The sequence below is a fragment of the Pyrus communis genome, chromosome 11, assembly GCF_041283825.1.
Source record: "Pyrus communis isolate YQ-2024b chromosome 11, ASM4128382v1, whole genome shotgun sequence".
In the NCBI taxonomy this organism is placed as follows: Eukaryota; Viridiplantae; Streptophyta; class Magnoliopsida; order Rosales; family Rosaceae; genus Pyrus; species Pyrus communis.
Genome location: NC_142575.1, coordinates 29,156,123 through 29,181,573, shown reverse-complemented (window position 1 = coordinate 29,181,573; position 25,451 = coordinate 29,156,123). Strand labels below are relative to the sequence as shown.

Here is a 25,451-nt window from a genome sequence, read left to right as displayed (position 1 = left end):
AAGTAAATTTGGAGCCACTAACATTACCCTTCCATGAATAAAGTAGGTTAATTTGCGGAAGAGTTTTCTTTTCTTTTATTCTGTGTGGGGGAAGAGCTTATTAATCTCCAACAAATCTATAGAAAAAAAATAATAAATGGTGCTTTAGAAAAGTATAATGTGACAATATTAAAAGGTCCAAATTAATAATGAAATAATCATTGCACATTCCACCAACAAATAGCTACATTCTCAAAACTAATTATTTGTAGAAAACATGTCTATTTTATTTTGTTGTGTAAATATTTATCCATAAATCGCCACTCGTCATTCAGTTATGTTTATGAAGGGGCGTCTGACTTGGACATTATTTTCCATCCAAACCCTAACAGTGCTGTAGACGTATGTCGACCAATTCATGTCATCACTCGGATTGTTCGCCTTGGTCTTTGTTACAAGCTGAAGGCTGAACTGCGCCGGACACAATCGGCTTCACGTTCTTACAGTCAAAATAAGCTGCGGGATTTTCGCCCCCTATCACATTTACTCTCATGTCACTGAATCACATCATTGCATGCCCCCTCCCCGCACGAAAGTTTGACAACGGTAGGCTGCACGGTCGTGCCCTTGACGTTCTTGAAGCTCACGTTCGATTTCTTAACATTCGAGGGCACCGTCTTTTCACAACGCCCTTTGCCTTCCGGGGTAATGCATAACTCTTGGTTCAAGATTATAGGAGTGTTCTGTGTGTAGTCCATGATAATGTCCTCAAAAACCAAATTGGAAATCTCTAAAGGTTTTTGAGAACCATGATAACTCTCGATTCGAATGCCTCCCTCAGTGTGCCCAAAGGTGCAGTTCTTCACGGTCAAGCACTCCACGGATTTTTCTAACTGATCGGTACCCAGGGGTCCGATACCAAGTCCGTTCCCGGCCTCGCAATGCATTTTTTTCGACATGGATATCGGAGTTATCGTTGCTAATGGTAATGCAGTTGCTGTTGTATATCATGATATCTACATTGGTGATGTTAACTTTTGTTGATGACTTAATTAGAATTCCATCCGAACCCATTTCGTAGATGTTAACATCTTCGACTACCACGTTGGTGCTCTCAAAAATGCCAATGTGGACGTAGTCGCTATTGGTCGAGCTTATATCTCCGATTTCTGCATTGGTGACCCGAAAGAAAAGCAAATTCTGCATTCAATCAAGCAAACTATTTATCAAACAAGAGTAATGTTATTCGTACCATATTTTTATACCACCTTAGGTGACATGCGATGTGGACAGCCACATCATTTGAAAAATTTGCAAAACCTAAGGAAAGGAAGGAGATAGACTCCTCGTATACCACAATTATCATTTAATTAACTAATTTTTCTTAATTATTAGTTTATTAAATACTGAACTAAATTTAAAAATTTGATTAATTCAAATGATGTGGCTGTCCACATCAAATGCCACCTAAGGTGGTATGAAAATGTGGTACAAAAATATGGTATGAATAGCATTACTCATCAAACAAAGAGTAATGTTATTCATACCATGTTTTTATACCACATTTCTATACCACCTTAGGTGACATCTGATGTGGACAACCATATCATTTGAAAAATTTGCAAAACCCAAGAAAAGGAAGGAGAAAGACTTCTCGTATACCACAAACATTATTTAATTAACTAGTTTTTCTTAATTATTAATTTATTAAATAATGAATTAAATTTAAAAATATGATTAATTCAAATGATGTGACTGTCCACATCAAATACCACATAAAGTAATATGAAAATATGGTAGTATTACTCAAATTCAAATAACAACTAACGGAAAATAGTAATGTTATTCATATCATGTTTTTATACTACATTTTTATACCATCTTAAGTGGCATCTGATGTGGACAGCCATATCATTTGAAAAATTTACAAAACCCAAGGAAATGAAGGAGAAAGACTCTTGTATACCACACTCATTATTTAATAAACTAGTTTTTCTTAATTATTAATTTATTAAATAACGAACTAAATTTAAAAATCTGATTAATTCAATTGATGGTTGTCCACATCAAATGCCATATAAGATAGTATAAAAATATGATACAAAAACATGTTATGAATATCATTATTGAACCGAAAAACAAGTGCAATGATTGGAAAGGTTAACAAAAAAAACTGAAATGACGTACGTACAAATGCGAACATGCATGCATGCATGGGACTTACGTACGTACCATAGGTTTACCGGTGCATTTGTTTCCACTTGTTGTTGAAGGACAATCCTTATCAATTCCCTTGCCATCAAAAGTGCCTTCTCCATATATTGACAAGTTCTTGATATTTTGGACAGTAATCCACGCATTTGGATGGGCACCTCCAGTTACCGACTTCGTATCTGAAGACTGCACTGTTCCTTCAACCTCAATTTCCACCGATTGTTCGCAGGGTCCCGTAAATTCAAGTTTACCGACTATAAATGTTCCTTTTGCTATTGTAAGGACGCTCTCTTTCTTGGATCTGCATGCTTCTTGCCATGCATTTGAAAAAGCCTACAAGCAATCCCATAAGCATATTTTAGTTTAGAAAATTGTTATTGTTATTCCGAAATTCTCATTGTAAATATAAATTTTTTTCCATATTTCTATTGCCAAACATCATTTGATTTAATAACAATTAGTCTTTATGTTGATAAAAAATAACTGTGATTTTCAATCTCATAAACAAGAGTTGTTCTTACCGCAGTATCATCTATCTTGCCGTCACCCTTGGCTCAGAATTTTTTTACATCAAGATCGATATGATCGCTATGATCGCCTTGATCTTGATGATGATCATCCGCTTTGGCTTTGATGGAAAATATTGTTACCAAAAACAAAAAGCACGTAATTCCATGACTAAATTTTGAACTCATGTCTAAATCGTATTAGTAAAACTTTTTGCCACCGATAATCTCAGTACTGTTGAAATGAAGATGATCTGTCTCAAGGGCTGGGCCCGCTGGGGTGCTTTTCTATATTGTAAAGAAGGAAGCTGAAAACCACAAATTAAATTGTGAACCCTAATTTCTTTGGTCCTATTTTGGTGCCGGCTTTCTTTTATTTATGTATTCCAATTTATTTCTAGTCATGTCACTTAGTATTATGGTCTAGTGATTTTTTTTTATTTGTTCGATTTTTTTCAAAGGTAAATTTAAATCATATTATTGCTAGCCCATTGTGAGGTCAAACCCACCGATATTCCCTTAATGTGGATAATATCATTTGTTAAAAAAATAAAAATTATTTCCTTATGGTTTCAATTTGATCCAATTTTAGGTGTTACTTTTGCTTAAATTTGGCTCCTACTATTCAGTATTCACACAAGAACGTATGTTTTTGCTTTTTGTAAGGAACTACGTTCGCGGAGAGCTTGCTGACCTCCAAAACCTATGTTAATTCACGTTATTATTATTATTTTTTTCTTTTTTTTTTTCACAAACAATATTATCTATATTAAGGGATGAGGAGTGGATTAAGTTTCACAATGGATTAAGTTTCACAATTGGTTGGCCATAATAATGTGGTTTAAATTTGCCTTTGGCGAAAATCGAATCTAAGACTCTTACTTACAAGTGAAGAGGAATGCCACTAGACCATAATACTAAGTGGCTAATTCATGTTATTAACTTCTTGTAGTAACCGTCACCAAATTATTACTGACATATATCTTTAAGCTATGTTTGGACGAGAAATTTTTAAGTTTAAAGGATTGAGATCAAGTTAGTCAAGAATGGATCAAAAGATGTTGATAGGAGAGATCTAAAAATACCCATCTAAACATTACAAAAGGATGTGAGAGGATATTTAAATCCCTACTTGAAAGGAGTCATTTTCTAATCCCTCATACATGCCTTATTAATGCTGATATCGAAATTCTTTTAAGGATGATACTTGCATTCGCTCATGGGAAATGTTTATATCCCAATTTATGCGAATAATGTATTTTGTTTTGTATAAATTTTATAATTAAAACATTTGAATTTCTTAATGTTTATTTAAAGATTATCTTTAAAAAAATCATTCGAATCAGAAATCGTATAGGCATCCAAATGTATAAAAAAATCGACGATGTGTGCATCATTAGAGTTCATTGCTCTAAGAGCCTGTTTGGTGATCTAGATGGGATTGAACCTTAGTGATACAATTGGATTGGCAAATACTTGTAAGACAAGACTTGTAACTCATGCATAAGGATATGTTAGATAACCCACTTTATAGTTGATTCATAACCCATCATGTCCAGTTCTGTTCATCTTACATTTTGATACAACAAATAACAGACATTACTTAAATCTATTTTAATTGGTCACAACCTATTGTAAACCAGCCCATCAATGAGCAATAGGTCATACATGTAAAGGATTATGTACACATACCTCAAAATTTCCTTGTCAAGCTACATGAAACAGTGGACTAACTTAGTTCTACAAGTCTGGGGCTATTTACAACTATCTAATTAAGAATTTCGGATGTTTTTGAATTGTTAACTTGACTCTTAGACCGAAAAAGAAACTGATAGTATAATGCTTAATACTCTTAAGGGTTAGTTTTGTAATTGCCAATTTCTGAAAATCATACAAAACTTAATTGACCATTGACGTAAAATATGAGCGGACTTAAATGAAATGGGCCGTCACTGTGATGTCACGATTTAAGATGTATTTTTATGTACAAGAGTTGAATGCGTTTCATGTAAGTTTGTAATCTTGGGAAAACTTCATATATAAAAATACTCAATCGACGATTTGGACCATAGTTTCAACATTTTCTCTATTCAAAAGGTTTTCACATTTGAGAAAATAACCCTAATTATTTCCAGAATGATGCTCTCCTGTGCATCAAAACGCAAAAAGCAAAGGTTGAGATTTAACCAAATCTCATTGGACTAATCTCAATCGCTCACTTGTAAAAAAATAATATGTGGGAGAGAATTTCTAATTATTTCTATTCACAAAGAGTATTGGACTCGTCTTCGTTCAAGTTTTACGTTTATCTTGGGCCTTCATATTTTTTTTTTCTGGTCAAACAGGGCCTCCATATCAGAGCCCAATATAATATAATACAGTCTACCGTTTTCCCTCTCTCTCTCTCTCTCTCTCTCTCTCTGTGTCCATCTATCCGAAATGGGTTTATCTGCTCCGGCCAGGCAAGCTCCGTCTCTCTCTCTCTCTCTCTCTCTCTCTCTCTCTCTCTCTCTCCCCTCATTGTTTCTTCAACTTCATTTTTGACTTTAAATTTGGCATTTGGGCCACTTGGGGCATCCTAAAAAACTGAAATTTGGTATTTGCAGTGTGAACAGCTCTCTGGGATGGAAGTCTTCGAGCTTGTTCGTGCAGTCAGGAGCAGCTTTTAGTTCTACTTCTCTCACTGTATTCTCGGTTTCTTCCAAAAGAAAATGCCTCCACAGAAAGGTTTCTGTGACATGCTCTTCTTCCACCTCTTCATCTTCTGGTATGCTTCTTTCCATCCCAACTTTGCAAATATTTGTTCTTTTTTTAAGTTTGATCGTTTGGTTGGTTTTTTGGGATCTTTTTTTATATAAATTTGATATGGGTTATTGTTCGTTTTGAATTTCTTGCATTTTAGCTGGATTATATTGAATCAATGAGTAATTCTCAGTGAGACTAATAGAAAAAGAGAGTAATTTAATTCTCAGTATCCAGGTTCTGATTAGTTGCTTCTAATTTTTCATCGAAAATGTTCGGTGTTGAACATAGTGATAAATGTGTGTTGATACTGAAAATGAAGCTGAATTCAAAAGAATAAAACTCTAGTTGGTTGATTTAGAACCAACTGGTGAAAAAATCAGAGAAAAGGTTGTTGAAGACACTCTTAGTCATGCATCTGTGATGTTGTGAGAGCTCTAAGAGTGTCACCGTAACATGGAGAAACGAAAAGTCAATGGATATTGAAGCTGTCCTTGAAGTGCTGTTATAGCACTGGAGGACTTTGGTGCTTTTTTGTTGTCTGAGTATACATTGATACATTTGATATCGAACTATACTCAAATGGATGAATCGTAGATAGTTTTCCGGAAAAAAACATAGTTGGGAAGTATAATACATCAATGAAGTCTGTTTTTACTTTATGTTCTATGAACTATAGAGAGCAACTGTGCTGTGCTGGTCTGTGATATCGAACTATACTCAAATGCATTTCTTTGTTCGTTACTTCTTGTAAATGCTGGTGCATACCAAGACTTGCAACAAATAATGTTGAGCCCTGTCCTCTAATATTTTCTCTCGTTTGATGTTTAATATTAAGAACTCTTCTTTTAAATTGTGGTTTCATTGTTATATAAAAGTTTTCATTTTTCATATTCATTTTAAACTCCCCACTTCCTGCTCCCAGATCCACTCTTGGTTAAGGCTGCGAGAGGAGATCCTGTAAGTCGGCCTCCAGCATGGATGATGCGCCAAGCAGGAAGGTATATGGCTGTTTACAGAAAGCTTGCAGAGAAATATCCATCATTCAGAGAGAGGTCAGAGACAACTGATCTCATTGTGGAAATTTCTTTGCAGCCTTGGGAAGCTTTCCGTCCTGATGGAGTGATTATTTTCTCTGACATACTTACGCCTCTACCTGCATTTGGTGTTCCCTTTGACATAGAAGACGTCAAGGGTCCTGTTATTCAGACACCCATTGTTTCTGAAGAGGGATTGAAGACCTTGCATCCGATTGACATGGACAAACTGCACTTTGTGGGGGAATCTTTAAAGATACTGCGGCAGGAGGTAGTTATTAGACACTTATTACATGCTTGAAAAAGAAGATCAACTGTATTAGATTGAGAATGATTATTACATGTCTGGTTATAATTTTCAATCTTCGTACACATGCTTCTCTCACATATTCTTTCATTCAGGTTGGTGGGCATGCTGCTGTTTTGGGTTTCGTAGGGGCACCCTGGACGATTGCTACATACATAGTAGAAGGGGGTTCAACTTCCACTTATACAAAAATAAAGAGCATGTGCCATACAGCACCACATATATTGAGGGCTCTTCTTTCTCATTTGACTCAGGCAATATCAGACTACATTGTTTTCCAAGTAGAAGCAGGGGCACATTGCATACAAATATTTGATTCATGGGGTGGGCAACTACCACCAGCCATGTGGGATAGGTGGTCGAAGCCTTATATCCAAGAGGTGAGGGAGGAGACATATGCGTAGGGACAGTCTTTATTAGGTTTTACATAATTCTTCTCACACAGGTGCATATGGAAATTACTCATGTTTTTCTTTATTGGTATAAGTTGCTTCCTTTTCCTTCTGCTCACAAGTTACTTTTCTTAAATTGCAGATCGTGACTTCAGTTAGGAAAAGATGCCCTAAAACACCACTTGTTCTCTACATTAATGGGAATGGTGGCCTTCTTGAGCGTATGAAAGGAACCGGCGTAGACGTGATTGGGCTCGACTGGACGGTAGACATAGCTGATGGTAGAAAACGACTGGGTAGTGAGATCAGTGTACAGGGAAATGTGGATCCTGCTTACCTATTTTCTCCTCTTCCTTCCTTGACCGAAGAAATTCAAAGGTTTGTTATGGGAACATCTCTAAACTTACAACTAATATTATTCAAAACTTACCTGCAATATGAACTTGGATTTGTGTGGACCACTGGTTTGTATGATCCTAGATAACAATGGGTAGTGAAATCACTTGTAGACATTCGCCTGAATTTGTACCAGATTGGATTGTCCGACTTCTTTGTCTAAAAACTAATATTCGGCCAGTATCAAACTTTTCCCAGATTAACTTGGCTTCACCTAAAACTTATAAAAAAAAGAAAAGCTAGCTTAGCACTTGGCAACTGGTTGGAATAAAGTCCTTGCCCCAATATTTACTGGCTCAGATGTGTTGGGGTTTAAAAATGCTTCACTACTTGGAGAGGTTTATCTCACAAAGAAAAATGTAACGCAGCGGAATTGATAGGCAAGAGAAAGAAAGAATTCTCAAAGTATTACACAAGGTTTTTATTCACTCACAAACTTAGTACAAAAGGAAACACTCAAACACTCTTAGAAGCTTTGTTGCTTCTTCTTACTTCTTACTTGACACTCTCACTTCTTGCTACTTGCTCTCTTGGTTGTTCCAAATGGTGTGGATGCCTTCTCCTTTTATAGGCATGGATGGAACCTTGGAGAAGTATGAAAACATCATGCTAGAGATATCTAGATAATTCCACTATCTTCCTAAGCTAGAATTATCTACACTAATCTTGTATGTTGGTGGAATCCTCACCATTCTTCTAGACTCTTCCACCAACTTGAACTTTGCTAGAATTCTCTAGCATGTGCATGGATCTTTCTTTGTGTATGGGCCAGATCAATTATCTTTGGGCCAAGACAAGATTACAATTCAACATCCCCCCTTAATCTTGTCTTGTGACGCCAATTGAGTTTCTTAGTCTGACAAAGTCTTCTTGTTTGAGTGGCTTGGTGAATATGTCGGCAACTTGGTCTTGAGACTTCACGTATTCCACTTGCACATCCTTTCTTGCAATGCACTCTCTTAAGAAATGATAACGGGTATCTATGTGTTTGCTCCTGTCATGGAATACTGGATTCTTTGCTAGAGCTATTGCAGACTTGTTGTCGACGTAGATCTTTGTTGGCTCTTCTTGTCGCATTCTCAATTCTTTCAGCAAGTTTCTCAGCCAGATTGCATGGCAGACACATGAAGTAGCAGCTACATATTCAGCTTCGCAGGTAGAGAGAGTGACAATCGGTTGCTTCTTTGACATCCATGTGAATGCAGTGTCTCCCATGAAGAACACAAATCCAGTACTGCTTTTTCTATCGTCGGAATCTCCTGCCCAATCACTGTCGCTATATCCAACAAGTTTGTAGTTATCAGAACTTGAATAAAACAAGCCAAAGTTAACAGTACCTTTGAGGTATCGAAGAATTCTTTTGGCCGTTTTCAAATGTGTAGTTGTGGGATTCTCCATGTGGCGACTGATTAATCCGACAGCATAGAGAATATCTGGTCTTGTGCAAGTCAAGTAGCGTAAGCTTCCAACTAGACTTTTGAAAAATGTTGGATCTACGCTTTCTCCTTTGTCATACTTGGTTAGTTTGACTCTGCACTCCATTGGCGTGCTCACGGGCTTGCAGTCGTCCATTTTGAACTTTTTCAGTATCTCCTTTGTGTAGCTTTCTTGGGAGATGAAAATTCCTTCTTCGTTCTGCTTGACTTCAATGCCTAGGTAATATGCCATCAACCCGATGTCGGTCATCTCAAATTCTTTGGTCATCACTCTCTTGAACTCTTCAAACATGCTTGGATTACTCCCGGTGAAGATTAGATCATCCACATATAAGCACACAATCAAAATATCTCCATCTTTGACTTTGACGTAGAGAGCATGTTCATGAGGGCACTTGATGAAATTGTTTTCCTGAAAGTACTTGTCGATGCGACTATTCCATGCTCGTGGCGCTTGTTTTAACCCATAGAGGGCTTTCTTCAGCTTCAGAACTTTGTCTTCATGCCCTTTGATCTCATAGCCTGACGGTTGCTGAATGTAGACTTCTTCTTCAAGAACTCCATTTAGGAAGGCGGACTTCACATCCATTTGTTGAATCTTCCAACTGTTTTGGGCTGCCAAAGAAATTAGTAATCGTATAGTTTCCAACCGAGCAACGGGTGCGAATACCTCATCATAGTCGATTCCGGCTCTTTGACTATAGCCTTTCGCCACTAGTCTTGCCTTGTATCTTTCGACCTCTCCATTAGCATTTTTCTTTGTCTTGTACACCCACTTGACTCCGATGGCTTTGTGTCCTTTCGGAAGAATAGCGAGTTCCCATGTATCATTCTTCTGGATTGCTTCAATTTCTTCATCCATTGCTTTCCTCCACTTAGTATCTTGCACTGCTTCTTGGAAGTCGACTGGTTCACAATCAGCAAAGAGACAGAAAAGTGTAGGATTATCAAGTCTTTCAGCTACCTCATAAAGGTCTCGTATACTTCTTGTGCGTGGTACTTCTCTTTCATTTAGACTCCCACTTGACAATGCTGATGCTGATGAATTACCATGATTGGTTGATGTTGGTGAAGCAGGTGGAGTAGTGGATTCTTGTTGAACCTCTCTTGCTTGCTCCATCATCCCTTGTTCATTATCTTCTTCAAATTGAGGAAAGAAGTGAAGATCACCTGCATGCGGGCCAAAATCCCATTCTCCTTCTTCATCGAACATCACGTCTCGACTGATCACCGTCTTCCCATTGTTTGGATTATACAGCTTATAGCCTTTTGAATTGGTGTCATAGCCGATGAAGATGAACTTCTCACTTTTGTCGTCGAGTTTGGTTCTCCTCTCGTCTGGTACATGTACATGGGCTATGCTTCCAAAAACTCTTAGATGAGAAATACCTGGTTTTCTTCCACTCCATGCTTCTTGCGGAGTTTTTCCCCACACACTTCTTGTTGGAGACCGATTGGATAGATAGACAGCACATGCTACAGCTTCTGCCCATAATTCCTTAGGCAATTTCTTGCTTTTGAGCATGCTTCGAGCCATGTCGAGGATGGTTCGATTTTTTCTTTCCGCCACTCCATTTTGTTGAGGGGATCTTGGAACTGTCAAAGGTCGACGAATTCCATTTGCTTCACAAAACTCTTGAAATTCCTTCGAAGTGAACTCTCCTCCTCGATCAGATCTCATGGCTTTGATCTTGCAACCACTCTCCTTTTCTACAATGGCTTTGAACTTCTTGAATACTACAAAGACTTCTGATTTCTGCTTCAAGAAATACACCCAGGTTTTTCTTGAAAAATCATCAATGAAGAGAAGGAAATAATTATTTTTACCCAAAGAGCTTGGTTTTATTGGACCGCACACATCGGTGTGAATGAGCTCGAGTGGCTTCTGGGCTCTTGTGGTCGACTCCTTTGGAAAGCTTTTCCTGAACTGTTTCCCAAGTAAACATCCTTCGCAAACTTGATCAGGGTGGCTGATGCACGGTAAGCCTCGCACCATCTCCTTCTTAGATAATAACTCCAATCCCCCAAAGTTAAGATGCCCAAAACGAAGATGCCAAAGCCAAGATATGTCTTTGTAACATGTCTTGAGACTCTTTGCAACATCGTTTTGAATGTTCATGGGAAACATCCTATTCTTTGACATTTTCGCCTTGGCAATTAATCTTCCTTTGTCATCTCTAAGAAAAAGGATATAATTTTTCGTATGAAAATCATAACCTTTTTCTAAGAGTTGACCCAAACTCAAAATGTTGCTTTTCATATTGGGCAAGTAGTAGACATTCGAAATTAATTGGTGACCCCCATTTTCCAGGGGAATAAGGATGTTACCTTTTCCTTTTACTGGTATTTTGGATTCATCTCCAAAAGAAAAGTTACCACTCACTGATTCATTGAGCTCTACGAAGATGCTTCTTCTTCCGCACATGTGGTTGCTGGCGCCGGTGTCAAGGTACCATGTATAGTCTTGGTCTCCATCATTGTTCTTGCATGCTAGTAGCACAACACCATTCTCTTCTTTCTCTTCTTTCACATAATTGACCTTCTCATCAAGTCTGTTGTTTGGAGCTCTACATTCCCAAGCATAATGCCCAAACTTTTGACAATTATAGCATTGAACTTGAGATTTTTCATACCTTGAGTTTGAGCGTCCTCTTCCGCGACCTTTTGTTGAGCTTTCTCCTCTTTCGTAGTTGCTATGGTTGTTTAAGTTCCAACCACATCCACGCCCATGTCCACGTCCGCGACCTCGACCACGACTTCTTCCATATCGGCTTCTCTCGTTGTCGAAGCTTTCTTCTTTCTTCTTTGGCTGAACATGCGTCTTAAGGAGCTGCTCATCATTCCCTTGCCTCTTCTTATGTTTCTCTTCATATGCTTGTAGCGAACCCATTAATTGCTCTATACTAATTTCTTCCAAGTTTTTAGTTTCTTCAATCGTCACGACAATGTGCTCGAACTTGGGGTCCAACGAGCGTAGTATCTTCTCCATAATTCTAACATCTTCTAACTTTTCTCCGTTTCTTTTTAATTGATTGGAAACGGCTAAGACTCTTGAGAAATAATCAGAGATTGATTCAGACCCTTTCATTTGTAGAGATTCGAACTCACCTCTTAATACTTGAAGACGAACCTTTTTCACTTGTTCGGCTCCTTTGTAAGAGGTTTGAAGCTTCTCCCATGCTTGCTTGGCAGAGGTTGCACTTGAGACCTTCTCAAAGCCATTGTCATCTAATGCTTGGTAGATGAGGTAGAGAGCCTTCTTGTCTCTTTTTCTTGAATCTTTCAAACTCTCCTTCTGGGGTTGAGACAGAGTAGCTTCATCTTCTGGCTCAGTGTAGCCTTTCTCCACAACTTCCCAGACATCGTGTGCACCCAAAAGGGCCTTCATTTTGATACTCCAATTATCGAAGTTGTTGCTGTCGAGCACTGGAACTTGGAAGGCTGCCATAGCATTGCTAGCCATAGCTCTGGTACCACTTTGTTGGGGTTTAAAAATGCTTCACTACTTGGAGAGGTTTATCTCACAAAGAAAAATGTAACGCAGCGGAATTGATAGGCAAGAGAAAGAAAGAATTCTCAAAGTATTACACAAGGTTTTTATTCACTCACAAACTTAGTACAAAAGGAAACACTCAAACACTCTTAGAAGCTTTGTTGCTTCTTCTTACTTCTTACTTGACACTCTCACTTCTTGCTACTTGCTCTCTTGGTTGTTCCAAATGGTGTGGATGCCTTCTCCTTTTATAGGCATGGATGGAACCTTGGAGAAGTATGAAAACATCATGCTAGAGATATCTAGATAATTCCACTACCTTCCTAAGCTAGAATTATCTACACTAATCTTGTATGTTGGTGGAATCCTCACCATTCTTCTAGACTCTTCCACCAACTTGAACTTTGCTAGAATTCTCTAGCATGTGCATGGATCTTTCTTTGTGTATGGGCCGGATCAATTATCTTTGGGCCAAGACAAGATTACAATTCAACAAGATGTTCAGTTAAATAAAAAATTTGGTCAAACGATTGTTAGCTTCTATTTTATTCTATACGGATAGTCAAAGGGATTTTAGGGTTTTGATCTTTTGGTTTTATTTTTTCAGTTCTGAATTGTGTATAATTATAAAACTAACGCAATATATTCAGGGTGGTGAGGTCTGCAGGGCCAAGGGGACACATTCTCAATCTAGGGCATGGTGTTCTTGTACGGACACCTGAAGAATCTGTTGAACATTTCTTCGAAGTTGCAAGAAGCTTGAATTATGACACATTTCTTGAACCACAAACGCCGAGGGAATTGGTAGTGTAGACTCATCAAATTTTATTTCGCAAGTTGGCTTTCGATAGCGAGTTCACGGCATATTCTTGCAGCATCATGCTTGTCTCTCTTTACCGCATGTAGTTGAGGGTTCATTGGAGCTCTAAGGTTCTGGACGTTTTGAAAGGCGAGATTGTGTTTCAGATTCAATTCTTCTTGTAACAAAGATATCGAGTATGAATAAATGAATTTCTTCTTGTAGGAAGTTGTTAGTTTTACCTCTCATTTCTCCTACTATATATCTACATCTGCATATATTGACAGATCGTTGATCGATCAGTTCTAGCGTTTTGAACAAGTAATTGTTGTCCATTCTCTTTCATAATACAAAATCAGTATGCTGTAAATGTTCTCTTTGTTGAACATGAGTGGTCTACAACTCTACATGCGTTCGTTGTAATCATCTTATTCGAAGTCTGTTATTAGTATTTTCTGTTAGCAGTTTGTTAGGAAGCTGAGATCTCGATATATATAGATAAGACTACTGTAATACAATCATCGATCATCAATCAGTGAAAAGTTCATCAGGTGTTTCTTTTGATCCTGTTGATATGTTAGTCTCTCTCGAATGATAAATTCTTGGAACCCAAAATCATTTATCTAAAAGCACTTTTAGTTATTTTAAAAGTATTTCCAAACAAACTCTATATTTCTCACATGTTAAGATGCAAGATAATGCTGATCTACGAATATGTGCTTAGACTTAGTTGCCTAATAAAATTCTTATATTAAATAAGAATTTTTCTAGTAACACCCTAATAAATCAACCAGATCATTTTTATGCCTTAATTGAAAAACTTGGAAAAACAATTTATATGACAAGAGTAAAATGCAAACATGGTATTTTGTCCCAATGATACAATGTCATGAGAACAAAACCCTTACTCATGTCTTTGTATGATTGTAACATAATACCGTGATGACAATGCACATAAATTCTCCAAATATGAAAAAGAGGGAATTTACCGGGTGTATGTAAAAAAGGTGTATATATATATATATATATTAAATTTTTTTAGTATGTAAAATTTAATTATGAACAACAAAGGTCGATGCAAAGGACAAAGTTGGGGCTTAAAGTGTAAAAAAAGTAGATGAGTGAACTTTGGATAGGTGAGTGGTGTGTGAATGGAAACATTATGGATTAATTATGTTCCCACTTGGGGAGACCTGATTATCTTAATCGTGTATTAGGATGAATGACAGTGGATTTACAAATAATTGAGTTGATCTTTTGAACTTGATATAGGGATCACCAAGTCAATAATATTGTTTTATACGTACAAAACTATTTTTAATTTACAAAAACCCAAGCTAGCTATGTGTTGTGCGTTGGTTCTGTGGTCCAAACTATTTGTACGAGAAAGAAATTCTTTCCGGATATCTTCACTCAAGGTTACCGGATCAAGTGATCCGGATCTTTAAAATTTGATCCAACAATTAAAAACAAAAATCTCTTTAAAAATTATAATAACTTTAGTTGTTGGATTAAATTTTAAGAGTCCGGATCATTTGATTCGGTAACTTTTGTAAAAGAGATCAGGAGATTCCCCGTTGGATCGACGCACATTATGGTGAGATTGCGATCTGCAAAGATTTTCCACTCTCACTTTAGGTTACAGCCTAAGTGGTGATGTGAGATGAGCTGACAGGTTCTGGCATCAACCCTGTAGTCTGCCTGTTTACATACTATTGAGTCTGTCACTGCATGCAAAGACACTCCTACGTAAATAGTCAGCCTTGCAAAGACAGGACACTGCATATCCATAATCTAAATATGCATGGTATGTAATACTTAGGTTTGGGTGATCTATTTGTTAGAGTTTCCCTAGCTAGGTTTCTAAATCCCATTAGCAGGTTAATTAGATGCCATCAAATTTTATCACCACCAATCAAAAGGAATATTTGCTAGGAGCATAATATTTAGATGATACTTACACACACAAAAAAATATCTTGTAGTATAATTCGACTAATTATATATGTGATCATAATTTGAGGTAGGATTTGTTCAAATTATTGACACAACAATGTGCCATGCGCATTATTTAGGAAAAAATCCTAATGAAAAAAAAAAAAGATTAATAAAAAAAAAAAAGGATTAAGTACCTAAAACCCCACAATCTTTTAGTGTCATTCCAAATCGGTCTCAACTTTTTTTAAACATTTCAAACAAGTACCCAATCTATTGATGCCACATCCATTAAGCCCCAATTAATTTTTCAAACATATATTGTCCTACCAAGTAGATATGTGATGGTCAACATTAATATTAGTTGCCTCAAAACCTAAATTTCAAACATGGCCTATATAATATGGAATCCAATGACCAAATGTGACACACCTCGATCCTGGTATCATGCTAGTGTCAGTGTGATATGTACTATGCTTTCTTCACTAGCATAACCCAATGTCGTATAACTTCACCTTCAGGTGATGAGGCCTACCTATTTCTTCATTGGTGTAATCTAGTATCATACAACTTCACCTTTGGGTGATGGATTCAGTGTGATATGTTACTCGTATTGGATATTTATGACGTACTCCTAGTTTCACTGGCGAAACTAGCGTTGGACAGCTTCACTAGTCACGGCTAGTGTCAGTGTGTTATGTACTTCTTCACTGATGTAACCCAGTGTCATACAACTTCACCTTCAGGTGATGGGACCTACCTATTTCTTCACTCACGTAACCCAATGTCATACAACTTCACCATCGGGTGATGGATTTGCCTTTGGGCAACTATGATACCCTTATCTAAGAATATTGTTTTATGATTAACGAGCAATCTATGGATTTGCCTTTGGATGATTACGATACCACTATTTAAATACATGGTTATATTATTTAAGAACATTTTCATGCTAGAGTTTTCAGAAAAACCTACTATGTAGTATTATATGGTGTTTTCAAAATAGGGGGTTAATATGTTCGGAAGAAAGATTGGTTTTATTTTATTGTGTATATTAAACTTTGGTCCACTCATGCTTTGTTTTGCACTCCCTTAAGGACTTAGAAACGAGGCGTATGATCCTAGCGTTGAGGCATTCCCTTATCGATATCTTCGAGTCCTCTTGGTGTAGGGCCCATTTCTTTGTAATCATACCTTTTATAATATTCGTTCCTCTGTAATCTTGATTACTTGTATGCTCTGAACATGTTTGTGCATTCTCATATATTTTTAATATTTAAAGTCACATATTTTATTTACATTCATTCTTTCTAGCATAAATTGCATGCATGTTTTAAAGGTTCTTAGCATAAAGGAGGTTAGAATGACTTTCGTCCCCCTTGGGTGTCGGCCAATACATGCCCATCCTTGTGTTTGGAGGATACCGGGATCAGGGAGTGTCAAAATTGTATTAAATTGAATAAAAAATGGACCCAAATTAAAATTACATCAGGAGAGCAATCTTCTAACAAAGAAGAGGGTTAAGAATTCGGTCTCAAGGAGCTTATTTCTGCTCATGTGATTCCCTCATTCTCAGATTCTCGGCTCGTAAAGTTTCTAGTTCTTCTTTGTAGGCGGTAAAGATGGCGGTGGCTGCATCATGGTAGTCCATCCAATTTCACCAACTTTCATGACCTCTTATCGATGTTAGTAGCTTGACTTGTAGGGTGGAGTTGGAAGTTTTGTGTTGGGTTTGGAGGTGATGGCCTGATGAGGGTGGTGGTGACTATTAGTTGGTGGAGGATATGCTTTCATAACCTTCTATTAATTTTGGAGACAAAGTAAGCCCTAGTTAATTTTACAGATTTTTAATTGGAGCTTAACAAATGTAACGTTTTTAATAGGTTTGGTACTTGTTTGGAATATTTAAAAAGGTTAAGACCAATTTGGAATGACACTAAAGGGTTGGAGGTTTTAAGTATTTAGTCAAAAAAAAAAAAAAAAAAAAAAAAAAAACAGCCACCATTATCCTTAAGTGGAAAGTTGTGAATTTAAGCTTGTGGGAGTTACAAACTTCTTACTCGAAGAATAATGGTGGCTTAATAACATTTACTCACTAAGGTGGGATCTATTAAGTAATCCCCTCACTCGTGAATGTTGGAGAATCCGTACAATTTCATCACTCATCAAAGGTGGGATATATTGAAGTATAAGCTTAGCAAATAAAGTGCTGATATTTGGACTTCATTTACTAATCACCTGGCTGACGACCTTAATAATATTAGTGGATTCCATATACATAAGCAGGACGGATATTTATTAGAGAGGTGGCCAATAATATTGTCAAATCCAGATAGTATTATTCTAGCAACTAATTATATCTTGACGCGTACTTGTAAATTACTGAATTTTGACCATAGATTCTTATGTCCTTCAATACTTTATAATTATCAATGATGCAGAAAACCATATGCTCGAAATTTTCAAAGCATTTGAGATAAATCATGTTGTAGGAATTGATGCATTCCTCTATCTTTAAGTCATTCATTTCACTCTCAACATCTCCGAGGTCTTCATGGACTGATGTTGCTTCAATATGATCATGTAAGCATAATATGCATAACTATTGAAGTCAATAAATTCATAAGAGCTCGATTAGTTAGAACATCTAATCATAAATTATCCAGATTGATATCAGTTCGTACTTGTAGAATGAAAAAAGTCATGATGGTTGAGTTCGATCTTGGTCTTCTCCTCTTAGTTTCGATAAAGTTCTGCTCTCTATAGAACGAGCCCATAATGAACAACATTAAACCAAGAAGAGAGGCCAAGACATGTCTTTATAAGATTCTAAACTGCTCATCCTATCACGGTAGCAGTTTCTATCTCCTTCCAAGCGGTTGTAACTTCCTCGTATTTTGAAATTGAGTTCTTTAGTTTTCCCTCCATAATGCTTAATACTTGTTTAAACATTATTAAGTCCAATAATAATCAATCGATTCACTTATATGCCGGCATATATATCCGTAAGTGATAGATTAATCTTGCTCACTCACCTTAATTATGGAGAAATCTTACGGATTATGCACACAAGGATGAGAACCAGCCATCAATGACCAATGCTCTAATGGAACCAGTCATCATCAGTCTCCTAGGTATCCGATTTGGCAGTTGTCAGTACTAATTGTGGAACCAGACTCACCTGTTTGGCTCGTGGTGAAGTACTCACTACAAGTATCAAGATAACCATTTGCTATTTTGGGTACCCGATGGCTATCCCTAGATCATGTGAGGAGGCCACACAGATACACAGCTAGATCAACAAGTTGAAATGCACTAAAGGGGAATAGAAGAGAGCAAGAAGCACTCTTCACCTATCTGAATCCACCGATCGAAAGGGTATGAGTTAGAAGAGAACTCCGTCTGCTTGATGAACCCATGCCTCAATTTTCATTAAGCAAGGACGTATATATAATTGACATAGAAAAACCCTACATGTCTAGAGAAAAACAAACGACGCTGGCTTAATGGTAAACAAAAAGAAAATATGATTGAGACACACAATCTGATAAGAGTTTGAAGAAGAAATCGATGTTTTCAACCAATAAGAAGCTCAATTTTCATTTAGCATTCGAATCTGGACAGTGGATGATCATAAGTAGCACATAATTCAAAATTAGGAACGATATAATACTACTCTTGCAGTAATAGAGAGCCCATACTTTACATGGTAATGTATACTTAACCATGCATATATCTTTGAGACAATTGTACTCATTAATCCAAGAAGGTGTAAAGGGAACTTACTAATTGAACTCAATTCAGCTTCATGCACTACCGCCTTCATGTTTCAAATTCTCATAAAATAATTAGTAAGTGCGAAAGAAAATAGACAAAAGGACTTGATGGCGTGGAAGTTGAATGTTGCAGTATCCAGCATGGAAGTTGAATGTTGCAGTATCCAGAGAGGGAGATCCAAAGTTACTTCATGGTCCATTTGGTCTGGAAGTCCATTTGTTGGCACCTCTGAAATTAGTATTCAAAGAATTAGTGCATTTTAACAAAATATATGTAGGGAAATTAAACCTGTTTTCGTATGATGGAACTAAATGTCTTCTTATTAGGACATTACATTATGATAAACTATGTATATATGAGAAATGCTTTAAAGTGAATACTAGGCTAAGAAAGCAGATCTTCTCACCATTTTTTTCTCTTTGCTTTGAATAGCTATCGTACCCAAGGGATGACTCTTTATGGACTTTCTGACACCTCACATTTTAACGTTAATTTTCGTGTCAATATTATAAATTATTGTGACATAAACATGAGATTACAGATAGTATATGAAGAGTCTTACTTTTGAGAAAATCTCCTTAGTGTACTGATAATTATTTAGATATGCTTTATAAAATGATATAATACGTTAATTTTGATTTTGTGTTGGACAAAAAGAATGTTGTGAATTAATATGTTTAATCCTATCTACCGTTCTACCGAGTAGTAGTAATCCTGACAACACGTACTACTATATATGTTTTTTTTTTTCCGAAAACTAATCAAGCCATTTAGGTTAAAACTTAAGAGGTTACCACTAGCATTGATCCGGTTTCGACAAAAGACAAATTGATTTAAGTGCAAAGGTCAATTCATTGTTTATTGAATAATTAACCAAGAAAAGGACATTCCATCATAGTGAATATAAAGAAGGGAAGAAAAAGCAATGTAAATTATTAAATCAGGTCAAGACAAATCTTGTGCAGCTTGAAAAGATTTAGTGCTGATGGTACATAAGATCTTAGTAATTAATGGCTAATGTGTCATTAACAGCCAGCAGATGGATAAGCAAGCATTTGGTCTATCCTCCGCACCGCCCCCATCGGGATCTTTCATCATAAAATTGCATCAAGATTATGACAAAAAAACATATTATATATATATATATATTTATATATTCATATATAATGGGGATTCCATATTTAATTTATATGTTCACATGAAAATATGAATATCAATAGTGATATATACAGTTTATGTTCATTCATGGCGAGCACAAGATCGTGCAGAATCTCAAAAGGACCATGAATACAAAAAAGCAAAAACATATTTATGCAATATTATATGTTTTCTGAAACCCACAAAAAAATTCATAATTTTGCATGAGAGAGAGATACTAAGGTTTGTTTCAAATGTTTTTAAAAGAAATAAAATTGTTTTTTTTTATTAGCATCCCACAATATATTGAATACACCCCTCATTAAAATTTAATATTAAATGACCTACATACCTAATATGTAATAACAATTTCGATCTTACAAGGTTTAAAAAAAAAAAAAAAATCCAATTTACTTTTTACATGTATATCCCAAGTTTATCTTCTTCAACTCTCGAAACCACTCTCATCCTCCATTGTAGAATTAATGAAACTACAAACATGTTAAAACAAATATGATTGATGATGAGAATCACACACCTAATAAACCTCAGCCACATTAGATCACAAAGATCTCTTGATTTTAAAAGCAATGTAACAACCTAATCTCTTCCTCTAATTCAATGATTCAATAACTAAATCCATTCCCATGATTCGATCAAAGAAAAAGAAGAGGAATCATCATCATCAACCCTAATATTTATTTAATCCCCATTACCCAATGCCACTGCTCCTACTCTATATAAAGCTCTACACTTCTATAGCTGCCATATTTTTTTTTTTAGATTTTTATCTTCCTCATCCATTGTTGCGAAAATCATCTTCCTCATCTACTGGTACGGAATACCCACAGCCTTCCACCTCTTTCCATGGAAGGGATAGAGAAACATGAAGGGATAAACACATGCAAATAATCAAACAATTGTTGGCACCACTCCAATAGAAAAATTTAAAACATTTCAAAATCACACCAACTTCAGCTTTACACCGAAGGTACTTTTGGATGACCTTATGTATTTGCACTTAAAATTTGAAAAGTGTGGAGTGTACGTAGAGAATGTAAGTTATATGGTGGGAATGTGGGATATGAGGGTATTATAAGAAAGTAAATGGGGGTGTATTAAGGTAAGTTTAAATTAAAAAAATAAATGTGGAGTGTATTCAACAATATGTGGGGTTTCAAATGTGGAAGGTAAAGTTGCTAAGGTACTGTTATTATGTCTTTTCTCTTAACATAAAAGCAACTAGCTAGCTACCCTGCAAATTAGGGTTTAAAATATTCATGCCGTAGGGTTTTGTAACGAATACTGAATTAAGATCGCTACCATTTGAAGATGCATATATATGTCCCTTAACATACTTATTTTCTCTTTACCTTATACATTGACTGAAATTTTACAATCCAAACAATCAGGGACTGAAAACTTCAACATAATTGACAAAATCCCAGAATTTTAGCTGGTTATATTTAATTATCCTTAATATTATTCATGAAGTTGAATTTTATGTTGTTATATACGGTCAGATCAAAAGTAATTCATCTATAGATTCTAAATAGCAACATATAAGATTTACCATTTTGTGGAGAAAGGCGAGCGATCGATCAAGATTCAAGACTGGTGCAGGGAGATGTTGGGATTATTGTCAAGATTTGCCTTCATTAGTTTTCTCTTTTTTTTCTTCTTCTTGTACGGAATTCCCCGAGCTTTGGCTTGAGAGTCCCTCACTTCACGCAGATAGACTCTTATAGCTCCAGTTGCAAATGGGTTTGTTTCTGGCAACCCTCCATTTTCTTCATAAGCAGCTCTCAGCCGTCCGATCAGTGCATCGAGGCTGCCCCAAGCTTGTCTTAGCGGACAGGTGCAAGGGCCAGGAGGCTCAGGCTGCCCAAAAAACACACACCCTTGTAAGTGCACCTTGGTCTTTCCAAATTGGTCCAAGTACCTGAGGAAATCAAGAACATGGTTGGAGTTGCTCTGTGAGAGAGCAACTGGAGGCCTCTGGTTTCTCAAGTACTGCCCAAAAGTGTTCCAATCTCGCCTCTTCTGCGATTCATACCGGCTCAGTTGAGCCGGCTGCGAAGCCTGCTTCTGTTGCCGATGATCAGTAGCAGAAGCAGACGACGATCCTTCCGCTACATCTTTTCCTTTGTTGGTAGACATCGTGACGAGTGATAACTTTGTTTTGTTTTTTTTAGTATTTCTTTGAGTATGAGAGAAGCTGGAAAGGAATTTGGGAGGAGAAGAAAACAAATTTACAGTGGGAGAGAAGAAAAAGAAAATAATAATAATATTGAACAAGAGATCACATCAAAGGGGGCTAGCAGTGAGGAGACATGGTATGGGACCAATGAAAGTGCTTTAGCTCCTCTTTTTTCTTCCTCTCTTACATTATTTTCTTGCTTTAATGGTACTATTAGCTAATGTTAATAATACTTTATTTTTTTTTCTAAATTTTTATTATTGTGCTTCCATCATCAAAGCAATGATTATCGACTTTATTAGCGTAATTAGTACTATGGTTTAAACCCCGGTGACTAAGGAGTAACACTAGTTAGCTTGGGGTTTAGTTCAATTAGCATGCAGTAACCAATTTAGGATGTCACATCCTGGCCCGGGTGGGACCACTTCCCAGGCCCGACTCCACTACCATAGCACGATATTGTCCGCTTTGGGCTTACCATTCCCTCACGGTTTTGTTTTTGGGAACTCACGAGCAACTTCCCAGTGGGTCACCCATCATGGGATTGCTCTAGCCCCCTTCTCGCTTAACTTCGGAGTTCCTACGGAACCCGAAGCCAGTGAGCTCCCAAAAGGCCTCGTGCTAGGTAGGGATGAGAATATACATATAAGGATCACTCCCCTAGGCGATGTGGGATGTCACAATCCACCCCCCTTAGGGGCCCAACGTCCTCGTCGGCACATTTCCGGCCAGGGATAGGCTCTGATACTAAATTGTCACATCCTGGCCCGGGTGGGACCACTTCCCGGGCCCGACTCCACTACCATAGCACGATATTGTCCGCTTTGGGCTTACCATTCCCTCACGGTTTTGTTTTTGGGAACTCACGAGCAACTTCCTAGTGGGTCACCCATCATGGGATTGCTCTAGCCCCCTTCTCGCTTAACTTCGGAGTTCCTACGGAACCCGAAGCCAGTGAGCTTCCAAAAGGCCTCGTGCTAGGTAGGGATGAGAATATACATATAAGGATCACTCCTCTGGGCGATGTGGGATGTCACATAGGAAGCCACAAACTGGATGATGAAAATGTACCATTAATGAAGCATGAAATCCTTGGAATTTTGCAATAATATTAGCTTAAGCTTTGGTCAAGGTGAGTTCATTTAACTTGTGAACAAGTTCTAGAATTTCATGGACTTCATCAGTTCAATTTCTTGAAAATACGGCTTGTGTGTGTATTTATTTTTGTAATGACTCCAAATTTAACTCTTCTATGCAATGGTAAGTCCTCCAAATGCTACAGAAACAAAACTCGATGACTGAAATTGAACTCAGTCCTATCTGGGTCTCCTAGCTAGTTTGATCAACAGTTCCATTTTTGACTTCTTTTGGGGGAAGGGCATATAACAATCGGCATTTAAGATGAGCAGGTTGACCCTCAAACCATTATATAGTATAATATAGCATCTAATAATTATCATTACCCAACTTGGTTTAACTATTCTAAATGTTCAACTCAACCATAATATAAACCTTATCTCATTATTTGAACCGCTGATGTTTTAGGTCATACTAAAATATCTTTCCTACAAAAGTTTACTTAAGTCAATCGTCTAATTATCATAGTGCACCCTAGTAAAATAAGAACAAACTTTGTGTTGTTGATAACTAATGAAATGTTCATAATAATAATAATAGTTAAATAGTTAAATGATTTTCGATTTTAATGAATTTTTACAAGAATGATATATAAGTGAGAACCTGAAAAATAAATGGTTTGGATTGTGAGATTACTATAATAGGAATACCGTCACCACTCACCACTACCAATAATATTGCTTAGTGATGAAATACTAAATAATATCTGAACAATGAGCTAGTGTTAGTGATGTTTTTGTTATTTCCCTTATCCTTCCTGATCTGTCGGCTTTTATCAGAAACTGGTATGGGGCCAAATGTTCCACATCCCAAACCTTGAACATTTGTTTTTTAAATCTAGTAACCTTTCAAATTCCCTTTGAGTTTCTCACCAATTATGGGTTTAATTTTCTGTGAAACCTAACTGAAAGACGAGGCCCAAGGGACATAACGTCTGCTCAGGAGGTGTGTTCTCCAAGATTAATTCCCTATATTTTAAGGATTTGGCTTAATTGGTTCTATGATCTTTGAACTCTTTCACGACTTACGTTTCAAGGATCTATTTGATTTTAGTTTTCGTTTGTGCTTGTGAGTATTGCCAAACTTCAGTCTTTATATGAGAACTTTTTATTCCTTATTCTTGTCCTAAAGTCGAGATACACACACACACACACACACACACACACACACACACACACACACATAACTTTTGGACTTCGAAAGCAAATTAAACAGCCTCGCAATCTCACAATGGTGAAAACGTTTTCATATGTACATAGGTTTTATAAGTTGAAGAAGACTGGACTAAATTAAGCAGAAGGGCTACGTCTTGTACCTAGCTTTATATTTAAGATTAAAACTTGGTCCTTGAGCGTGAGGCTAATATTCTGGATTTTAGTCTTAGCCACATTTTACAGAAAGTCAATTATAAACTTCTTATTTAAGTGTGATTGTGTAAATACCATATTAGATTTGATTCTAGTTATTCTACCCTATTAGGACTTGTATTCCTTGGAGGAGAATGATTTCTTCTCTCCCTAATAAAGGCACCACGTAAGAGAAATAACACATCCTCTACACAACCCTACAAACACATCTCTCTCTCTCTATTTTCTCTGTGCTGTTTGCCTCCTCTCCTTGCCTGTTGAATATAGGCCACAACACGTTATCAGCATGCTCCTACCGCTGGGCTTAGGAATCTGACGTGGACGTTTTCTGCATAAACTAGTTCACCAATATCATCACGCAATTAGATTTTTTCAAAACAACTGTTTTTATCTCGATATTTTTTGCAATCCTGATAACATGAACATTCACCATAATGCATGACCCAACTTTACGTTTTTCGAATTTTAGATTCTACATAAATTGAGTATGGATTATATCCATAATTGTTGAATTATGTGAATTGATATTGTCATGAATTGAATCCTATATATGTTCATTCATTAAGTTATTTAATTAAATATGCATTGAATTAATTGA

At 36.8% G+C, this 25,451-nt stretch overlaps 2 protein-coding genes and 1 pseudogene across 3 annotated transcripts; 1 reads left to right on the top strand and 2 right to left on the bottom strand.

Annotated features, from left to right (window-relative positions):
* Positions 1–420: 420 nt before the first annotated feature.
* On the bottom strand, positions 421–2,916 carry LOC137741907 (exopolygalacturonase-like; annotated as a pseudogene). Its single transcript, XR_015953647.1, has 3 exons — positions 2,715–2,916; positions 2,212–2,526; positions 421–1,179 (listed from the first exon to the last, which is right to left on the bottom strand). The product of XR_015953647.1 is annotated as an exopolygalacturonase-like (transcript).
* Positions 2,917–5,096: 2,180 nt separating this feature from the next.
* HEME1 (Uroporphyrinogen decarboxylase) lies at positions 5,097–13,529 on the top strand. The gene is made up of 6 exons (XM_068483675.2): positions 5,097–5,161; positions 5,306–5,466; positions 6,367–6,749; positions 6,881–7,165; positions 7,320–7,555; positions 13,153–13,529. Exons 1-6 carry the CDS (start codon positions 5,139–5,141, stop codon positions 13,313–13,315), a joined length of 1,251 nt encoding a protein of 416 aa, XP_068339776.2. The 5' UTR covers positions 5,097–5,138; the 3' UTR covers positions 13,316–13,529.
* Positions 13,530–18,808: 5,279 nt separating this feature from the next.
* Positions 18,809–22,430, bottom strand: LOC137743752 (protein LIGHT-DEPENDENT SHORT HYPOCOTYLS 7). The gene is made up of 2 exons (XM_068483696.2): positions 21,723–22,430; positions 18,809–19,240 (listed from the first exon to the last, which is right to left on the bottom strand). The coding sequence occupies exon 1, from the start codon at positions 22,307–22,309 to the stop codon at positions 21,758–21,760; it is 552 nt and encodes a 183-aa protein (XP_068339797.2). The 5' UTR covers positions 22,310–22,430; the 3' UTR covers positions 18,809–19,240; positions 21,723–21,757.
* Positions 22,431–25,451: the final 3,021 nt, after the last annotated feature.